The following is a 9,963-nucleotide window of genomic DNA, read 5'->3' as shown; positions in this document are numbered from 1 at the left end:
TTTCATGGTGACGTCAGCTTAGATGCTTCAGTGGTTTGATGTGCACTATAAATAGAACAGTTTGCACTGTTCTATTTAAGGAGTTTTCTCCTTCAATTCTTTCATCTTGTACGATCAACCATGGAGCTCGAGCTGAGGGGGAGTATTAGTATGTAAGCATGCATGTAATCTTTTGATTATAATCTTTCGATTCTAATGAGATTCACATGTTTATGAAAACTATTGTTCCTTTGATTGTGTTTACAAAGTTTGTCATATTTCCGCTGCATTAGATCTCTGTTTTACATTTATTCATTGTTTAATTATTACAAACAAACACAATCATGAGGACCTCAGATCCTAACAATTGGTATCAGAGCCTGGACAGTCAAATTCGATCTAACAATCAATTTGACATAACAGTTCAGCTCAAAATTTATTGATGCTAAGGATGATCGTATTTAGTTGAAAAATAGAGTAACGTTTAATCACGTCCAAAGTTGATTATTCAAAAAATTCTGTAAAACAACCAAGATGTTATCTATCACGTTGGAGTCACGTAACACTGGAAGTATCATGAATTAAATCATTATAGATGCAGTGTTTATGTTGAAGAACTATGATGATTCCATCATGACTGCTGCTAAGGTGTCACCTTATGTCAACAGAGGTATATGTTCAGTTAAAAGCATTAGTGTCTTTGTTAACATCAAAAGAGGTAAATAAAACTTTAGTTACATGATCTTACATGTTGAAAAACAGGTTGAAAAATCCTTCAAAAGGATCAAATCAATTTTGTTGAAGCATCATAAAGAAAATTAGCAGTCTTATAATATACATCGAACATAACTAGGGATCAACTCCAAACTTCTGATGGAAAATACCAGAGTTGTTAAAAGGAGTTGGAATCTATTCAAAATCACTTGTGATAAAAGAGTAGGATCCTACAAAGGTTATGTGTTGGTATTAAGAAGTCTAGGTCATGAGTAATGTGAAATTTGGCATAAGCATGTGTAACAATGTCCAAATCTCTCAAAACATTACTGAAAATGATTCTGGATCAAGTATTCCTCCCTTAAAAACCTTTCCAGTGAATGTTACAACATTTGTTAATGAAAAGGGTAAATAGGGAAAGAAGAAAAATCACAAAAACTCAAAAGTGTATTTATCTCAAAACTTTTGAATTCAAAAGAAAAGAGTATAAATCCAAAACACTTAAGAGTCCACAGGAGATCTACATATTTGGTCAAACATTTGTCATCCATCAATCATGCATAATCACTATATCAGGGAGTTCAGGTAACCAAAAGTATCACCAGTTTGGTTATTAAATAAAAATTAGGCCAAATTTTCAGAATTTTTTCACATGGTAATAAGGTTCACAAAAAGCCTTTAAAATCACTGTGAGCAGGTCACTTCATAGTTGTAATCATCTGGGATACTCAATCACTGCCTATATCTAAAGTGTTATAAGCAAGGACTGGGCATGTGGAAAACCTTCATTAAATTTCATGAAAACCCTGCTATTTTGATAATGATGATAAACTTGCACCTAAAATTCGCTTGTCAAGTCTTTGGTTTTGCAGATAATTCAAAATCTTCATCAACAGATGTTTGATATGATATTGTGTTCTCACAAGTCAAAACCATGTCTTTCATCTGAGCAGCTGCAATTCAAAACAGTTGAAAAAGCTCATCCACTGATAAATAAACAAGTACTTGACCAAAATAGCCTTCTAGTTGTTAATTCCCAAACCACTGTTGATAAACTCCATCAAAATGGATAAAAATCATCAGTATGTTAAACCTACATTCATGATTCTTTCACTTTCATCTCAAACAGCTGTTGGATCATCAAAAGTCACCAACAGATGTTAGCTCAGGTGATTCACATCTGCAGCCTCACATTTTGAACATCAGTCCCTTTTAAACCTCATCCATTGTACCAAACCTTGATAACATCATTTGAAAAGGGATTCTCACATAAAGTCTATCCCAAAACTTTTGTCCTCTTCTTGATTTTCTACCATTCCATCAACAAGTCATGTACCATTGAGGAACTAAAAGACAGAAAATTGGGTGTTTGTCATGGAAGAGGAGCTTCAACAGTACAGGGAAAGCAAGTCTGAAAACTTGCACCACTACCAAAGGATGAGAGTCAAAATTGGTAAAAAGTGGGTCCTTAAAGAACATTGCATATGTTGGAACATGGTTGTCAAGGCTCATGATATTTCGACTAAGCACTAACAGCAGATGTTGTCACAACCACTGATTGAAGAATATTATGATGCTGTGGCAAGCTGAAAAGTCCAGTTGTTTTGGTTATTTCCAAAATATGTTATTGAACTTTGATATAATTACTCAAAAGACTTCTTTTATGCAGGACAGTCAAGTAGTTGAAATATATCATCAAAAGATTCAATATCCCATTGATTCATCATTAATCATCATCAGACATCACTTTGTGAGGGATTGCTATAAAAAATGTTTGATTCTTCTGTCTCATGGTTCAACTAAAGGTCAACTGGAAGATGTGCTAACTTAAAACATTAGTCATATCTACCCTTGAAAAGTTGATTTCTATGTTTGACCTGCTTAACATAAAGTAACCGGAAAATCCTGTTTTTCTATGTATAAAAGCATTAAAATGTTTTCAGAAAATTAAAAATCCATCCTTAAAAATAGCTAAAAATGAAGATTTTTCATTGATCCTTAAAAATCTGCCATAACCACTGTTTTGGGTCACTCATCTGTTTGTTAAAAACTATCCACCGATGAAAGTCAACCTCTGTTTCCTGTTTTCATTGATAAATACTGTTGTCAAAACTTCATTGTTTCTATCCACTGATAAAGGCTATCCACTGATAGTTAAAGTCACCCATTGTTTTCATTTTTCCCTTTAAAAAAAAACCACTGGTACTGCTCCATCAGTGGTTTCCTAAAACAACTGTCATCCATTTCCATCAGAGGTTGTTACGTGGACAGCGTTTTGACCATCAGATCTTTGTAACCGCTGCCACGTCAGCATTCACTTTTCCTGTCTATAAAACCCTGATAAAAAACCCCAAACAGGGTTTTTACCGTCGAAGCAAATTCAAAACTCCTTTCTAAAACAGTTTTCCCAAATATTTTCACAACCCTCATCGTCCTCATTTCATCTTCTTCATCCCCGATTTAATCATGGTGAAACAATCGAGTAAAACCAAACAAAAGGACTCAACCACGATTGAGATTCCATTCAAGTTTTCACACAATTTCTTGGGCATATTTGATAAACCTAGTGAAACCTCAACCGTTGATTCCATCATCGACACACTTTCATCCACAAAGTACAAAACTTTGCTTACCTACGAGCAACCGTCTACCTTGCTACTCAAAGGGAATTTTGGAAAATTGCAGCTCTTGAAACGGTGGATAAAAAGGTTGTAGCTATAAATTCCTCAATAAAGGGAGTCAAATTCTCGATCACACCTCAAACTATTTCTAAAGTTTTTGAACTCAACGATATTCAAGGTAAAAATTCTTTTCCATAAACAGAGTATTAAAATGATTTTCAAGAAAGAGGTTATGAGGAGCAAATGAAGAAAGATACTCTGCAGAAAGGCAGCTTTCCTCCTGCCATGAGATTTTTCTTTCACACTCTTCTTATGTGTGTATCTAATAAGACCACGAGATTAAATGAAATTCCATTAAAAATTCAACACTTGGGTATGCTATTTTGCAAAAAGAAAATTTTAATTACTCCCAAGAAATTTTTAATGATTTGGTCAAAAATGTTGATAAAAAGGCTTTCTTATTATTTCCTAGATTTTTGAGTTATTATTTAAATAAAAAGTTTTCAAAAGATAATGCCCATGTGCTCATACAGGGTGCTCCTCTTCCCATAAACAGTTTAACTGCAGAAACATTCACAAGAATGTTAAAACCTTCCTGTTGGAACCTGAAGGTTTATACATGTAGGTTTGCATAGTATAGGGGTTGTTTTGTGTATTTCTCTAATATATGTGTATGGGCCGATTAGGTGGTTTGGGTTATGTCGCAACCGGGTTAGCTTGTGGGCTTAGGTTTCGGCCTAGATAGTTAGTATTTAAACAAACCTCAACCTTAGGGTTGAGGTTGTTGGTTGAATAGTGGGTTGCGAGTTCAAGGAAGAGTCTTGTATCAGTCTTCGTAAATCGTTGAATGCAAGATTTCTTGGTTTGTGTTTACATTGTTTTATATTACAGCTTATTGATTATTGTTTTGATCTTGAATCATCTTGTGATTGTTTTCTGCACCTTCACAAGACTTTGTTGATATCATTGATAGATCCTGCAAGGGTTTTACAATTGGTATCAGAGCCAAGAAACCATTCTTGGTTCGGTTTTGATATCAATCAGATTCAAGATCAAATTGTTATTACTAATCTGGTTTTTGGTGGTTGTTTCTGCAGTGGAAGACTTAATTTTTATCGATCTGTTCTTGGTGATATTGTTAAAATTTCTACTGATTTGGATCGTGTGTTTTCAGAAATCTGTTTGCTGATTTCTCGGAGCTAATTGAAGAAAATTCAAAGATCTCAAAATCTTTGAATTTTGGAAGTGCTGGATATTCGGGATTACGAGTCAACAGTTCTTATCTCTTATCTGTTTTGCAGGTCTCGACTCGCAATCTGGTGTTGTCTCGACTTGTTCTGCTTTGGTCTCGACTCGCAACGACTGTGGTCTCGACTTGTCCTGTTCTGGTTTCGACTCGCAACGGTTGTCGGTCTCGAGTCAAGTCTCGAGTTGTGCTGTTTTTTGTCTCGACTCGCAATCGGCTGGTCTCGACAAGTGGTGTTTGACTCGCAACTAGTCAAGTCTCGAGTTGTTTGATTTTGGTTTCGACTCGCATTCGTGGTCTCGACTCGCAACGTCAAACTGAAACACGTGTTTTGGACCTGATCTGTTGAACTGTTGGACTGTTGACTTTTGGACTTAAAACAAAAATTAATTAACTAATTAACTGATTAATTAAACATGTCGTCTAACAACAGTGAATTGACCGCCCTTAATCAACAACAAGAATTGGACTCAAAGCTTGGAACTACAACACGCATTCCTAGATTAACTGATGCTAATGATTTTCCCGAGTGGAAGTGGCGCTTTGAACAGCATCTGAAGGTTAAGGATTACAAGCTGTGGCGAAGCATTTTGAGAGGACCTAGGGAGATTATGATGGAAAGCCCCACAGAACCAGATGTCAAAATAAAGAAGCCTCGAGATCAGTACACTGAAGATGATTTGCTCATTGTTGAAGAAGATGATCGAGCTCTTTCCTACTTAACCATGGGTTTGGGTCCTGATATTGCTATTGGTTTTCGCACCTGCAAATCTGCCAAAGAATTGTGGGATTCTCTGATCGAGGTTTATGAAGGAAACGAAGACATGAAAGAGAGCCGAAGAAATTTGCTGCAACAAAACTTCAACAATTTCAACCATATTTATGGTGAAACGATAGACAATCAGATTCAGAGATTCGTGAAGCTAGTCACTCAAATGCAAATGGAAGAAATTCATACAACAAATGCATTCTCAAATTGACAACTTCTCAATGCACTACCAAAGAGTTGGGATCATCATGTTGCTATGATCAAGAAGACAAAAGACCTAGCTAGATGCACTCTGTCAGAGATGATCTCTCACATTAAGGCATGCGAACTGGATGATAAGCAAAGAGAAACAAATTACAAGAACAGTATGCTAGCTGCTGGTTTCTCCATTGCTCCCGCCTCCTCCAACAACAACAGCAACACAGCCTTATTGTCTCAAGGAGGCTTTCAGATGTTTCGCAATACTTCATCCGCTTCTCCAACTTCAGCAAAGGTGCACTCATCTGGATCTTCAAATCAAGTCGTTTCTCCAGCTTCTCCTGCTTCAATTCAAAATGCTGGAAATGTCTCTACTGTTGCTCCTACCTCTGCCTCCGCTGCAAACAACGAAATGATGGCCTTCTTCGCAAATCAATCAAAGGAAAAACTGGATATAGCAGCGTCAGTGATCAACTGTCTGAATGCTTTCATTGCAGGAAAGCTTGATCCACCAAAGTGGAGTCCTGATGATCTGACACAGATTCATCCAGATGATGTTGAAGAAATGGATATCACCTGGCAGATGGCAATGGCAGCCTTCAGAGCCCAAAAGTTTGTGAAAAGAACAGGTAAAAACAGGTGGGGAAATGCATGGAATGGAGCTGCTAAAGTGCCCTTTAATCTTCGTTGTTTCAACTGTCATGAGGAAGGACACTATGCTCGAAACTGCCCGAAGCCACTTGTAAACAGAGATCAAACTCCTGCAACTCCTGCTCAACCTGCAACTCCTAATCGAGAAAGAGCTCTTGTGACCACTACAAGTATAGCAGATGCTGCCGCTTCTGGAAGTCCACAGCCGCAAGGATTAGCACAAGCACTGGTGGTGCAGCCCAACATCAACTTTGATTGGTCTTCAGAAATTGAGCGTCTGAACATATCAGCTCCAGAGAATCAAACTGCTACATCCAACATTGCTTTCATGACTTCAAGCGAACATGGCCCAAAGCCAGAGGAAGAGACTGCAGCTGATGATTTTGCATTCATGACTCAAATCCTGTCAGCACCTGTCAAAGGTCTCACGAAAGAAGAGGTAATTTCTGTTTTCTGCACTCCTGAATGTAGGGAACGAGTTGAGGCTTATAGAATTCACAACGCTGAGCTAATCGAAGACTATAATGAAATTAAACGGAAAAATTTCACTTTAACGAAAAACGAAAAACTTTTCAAAGAGAAAATCGAAGCTCAGCGTAAGGACATCGTTCAACTCAAGGACGATGTTAGTGTAGCTACGGCCCAACTCATCATAGTCAAAGAAAAACTGTGTGAGGTGACTAAAGAACTGGAGAATGTTAGGGATAAATACCAAATTAATGAGTTAAAGATTAAAAAATTCGATTCCTCCAGTAAATTAGTCAAAAATCTGTGTGATCAACAATTAGCATATTCTAAAAAGAAAGGGTCGGGATTGGGTTATAATCAGACTTCTCCTCCGTACAATGATAATTACACTTATTTACCAATGACTGAGGAGGAGATGCTGAACGAAAGTAAAATGACCTATGGTTCAAATAACAACAAATCGTCTGTCCATAACAGACATGTTGAGCCACAAAAGTCTACACCTTTGAATTTTGTTCATAAAGGGACAATTGATCCTAACGTTTCATCGTCATGTGCAGATGATAGCTCTGAAGTAAAGTGTGGTGATGTTCATGGGAGTGAACCAGTAGTTATTTCAAATGTTTCTGAACCATATTTTGAACATTATTCTGAACCAACTGAGTCTGACATTGCTTTTACTAGTTCTTTGTTTGCGTCGTTTTCAGCTTATGTTTCCTCTTGTGAGCCTGTTGTTTTGGGCAAAACTGATAATGTTTGTGTGGATGATTTGAACAATAAGTGTGGTGATTGTTTATCAGCTAATGCTTGTGATCCTAACATCTCTAATGTTTCAGCTTGTGAAAATGTTACAGGCGAGGTCCCTCAGGATGCATTCAGTGAAACCACTGAAACGACTTCTCAAGAAAATCAAGAGTGTCCTGATTCTTCTTCTGAATCTGTCTCAGTGGGTGTCCCTAATGTTGAATCTAGTGGGACCCCATTGGAAACTGTGTTAAATAATGAACCTGAATCTGTGTCACAAGATCAATGCTCTGAGGAAATGCACGTTGATGAAACTTCTTCAGGCTCAGAAAAGGAACCTGAATCAGTTTCACATGACAAATGCATTGAGGAAGAGCATGTTGTTGAGACTTCTTCTTGTTCGGGAAGTGAACCTGAATCAGTTTCAGATGATAAATGCCTTGATAAAACGCATTTGGATGAAACTCGTACATGTTCAAATTCGGAATCAAGATTAAGTAACAATGAAAAGGATGCTGATCTAAAAGAGAAATCATTAGAAGAAAATTTGTCTAAAGAAAAACCACAAGTCAAACATGTTCAGAAAACTAAAACATCGAATCACACGAAATCAAGCAAACAGAGTCAAAATGTCAAGAATATTCAAAATGTGAAACGTCAAACATGTTTTAACTGTGGCATTGCTGGTCACATTGCCAGAAATTGTGGTAAACTCCCAAGGACACCGAATAAGAAAACATCAGGGCGAAATCAGAAGGTCACGTCTAACCAATATCACTGTTCGGAGTCCATGATGTCTGCAAGGACTAAGACGATGAAGAACAACTATCATCATAGGACTAGACCTTCTGATCAGGATTGGAATGCAGCCAAACGCTACAATTAATATCAGAATAGACAAACAAATTTTCAGCGTAATCGAAGTAATTCTTTTGGTAACGCTTTTGAAAGTTTCAATTCTAACTGGTCAAGAAAGTTTTGGAAACCTAAAGCTAATGGCATGCAATCCAATTCAATGAAATCATATCATCAAAATGTCGCCAAAAGGAATGTTTCAAAATTTCTGAATAAAGATAATTTAGTTTGGCAGAGGGTGACGTATATCGATGCACAAGGAAAACCCAGATCCACTATGGGCTGGGTTCCTAAATCTAACTAATCCCGCTAATCGTGCAGGAACAGCTGTGGAGGACTACCGTGCGCCTCTGGTACATGGATAGTGGCTGTTCCAGGCACATGACAGGAGACCTATCCCAACTGGTAAATGTCAAAGAGTTTAATGGTGGATATGTCTCATTTGCGGGAGGAGAGTCAGGCAGAATCACGTTAAAAGGAACTGTTCGAAACGGTGTCTTAAGCTTTGAAAATGTTAATTATGTTCCAGAACTGAAACACAATCTGTTAAGTATTTCGCAGATCTGTGATCGAGGGAATTCAGTTCATTTCACGAAGAAGGGATGTCATGTTCTTAAGCCTGGGATTGTTATTCCAGAAGACTGGTTCTTAATGACAGCTGAAAGGAAGGGAAATGCTTACGTCATTGATATGAACAAGAAACCATGTGAAGAGATCACTTGTCTATTTTCAAAGATTTCGGAGCATGATGGTCTGCTGTGGCATCGTCGACTTGGGCATGTGAATATGAAAAATCTGAACCGTCTAGCTAAAGGTCAACTGGTACGTGATCTTCCAATCAAGGACTTCATGTTGGTGGAGAAATGTGTTGCTTGTGCGAAAGGGAAAGCTCATCGAAAACCTCATAAGACTAAACCAGTACCCTCGACAAAAGCTGTACTCGAACTACTTCACATGGATCTTTTTGGTCCAGTGAATGTGCTGAGTATTGGGAAGAAAGCTTACTGTCTGGTAATCGTCGATGATTACTCTCGCTACACTTGGGTGTATTTTCTCAGCCACAAAAATGAAACTGCTGTCTTGGTAAAACAATTCATTACTTTGGCTGAAAATCAAGCGAGTACTAAGGTAAAGGTTATTCGATCAGACAATGGGACAAAATTCAAGAACGTTACTTTGGATACTTTCTGTATTGATAAGGGAATCGATCGTCAGTTCAGTGCGTCTCGAACTCCACAACAAAATGGAGTAGCTGAAAGAAGGAATCGTACTCTCATTGAGGCTGCACGTACTATGCTGGCTGATTCAAAGCTTCCTAGCTTCTTTTGGGCCGAGGCTGTTAGCACGGCTTGTTATATCCAGAATCATGCTTTAGTAAACAAACGTCACATGAAAACCCCTTATGAGATTCTGAAAGGACATAAACCTTCGGTTTCACACTTTCGTATCTTTGGTTGTCCATGTGTATTATTACTAATGGACTCCAATGGAAAGTTTGAAGTCAAAGGTGACGAATGTTACTTTGTTGGATATGCTAAAGGCTCTGCTTATAGGGTATACAACAAAGTAACTAAAAAGGTCGTCGAGTCGTGCAACATTGAATGGCTTGAAGAGAATGCTACGGACGCTAGAGTTGGTCCAGATTGGTTATACGATTATTCTGCTCTGTTTAAATCATTTAACATTTTGTCAAGTGATGTTTCAGTTGCAGGTGTGTC

The 9,963-nt window shown here is 37.7% G+C and overlaps 1 protein-coding gene across 1 annotated transcript; it reads left to right on the top strand.

Moving 5' to 3' along the window:
- The first annotated feature begins 6,084 nt into the window (after positions 1–6,084).
- Positions 6,085–7,243, top strand: LOC110924066. Its single transcript, XM_022168109.2, has 2 exons — positions 6,085–6,617; positions 7,207–7,243. The coding sequence occupies exons 1-2, from the start codon at positions 6,093–6,095 to the stop codon at positions 7,222–7,224; spliced, it is 543 nt and encodes a 180-aa protein (XP_022023801.2). The 5' UTR covers positions 6,085–6,092; the 3' UTR covers positions 7,225–7,243.
- Positions 7,244–9,963: the final 2,720 nt, after the last annotated feature.

The sequence above is a fragment of the Helianthus annuus genome, chromosome 17, assembly GCF_002127325.2.
Source record: "Helianthus annuus cultivar XRQ/B chromosome 17, HanXRQr2.0-SUNRISE, whole genome shotgun sequence".
Classification (NCBI taxonomy): domain Eukaryota; kingdom Viridiplantae; phylum Streptophyta; class Magnoliopsida; order Asterales; family Asteraceae; genus Helianthus; species Helianthus annuus.
The sequence above is the reverse complement of the archived record's forward strand: the minus strand, read 5'-3'. Positions and strand labels throughout refer to the sequence as shown.

Bases quoted from the DNA above. Each gene is read 5' to 3' on its own strand.
- LOC110924066 (XM_022168109.2), top strand. From the start codon at position 6,093: ATGGATATCACCTGGCAGATGGCAATGGCAGCCTTCAGAGCCCAAAAG.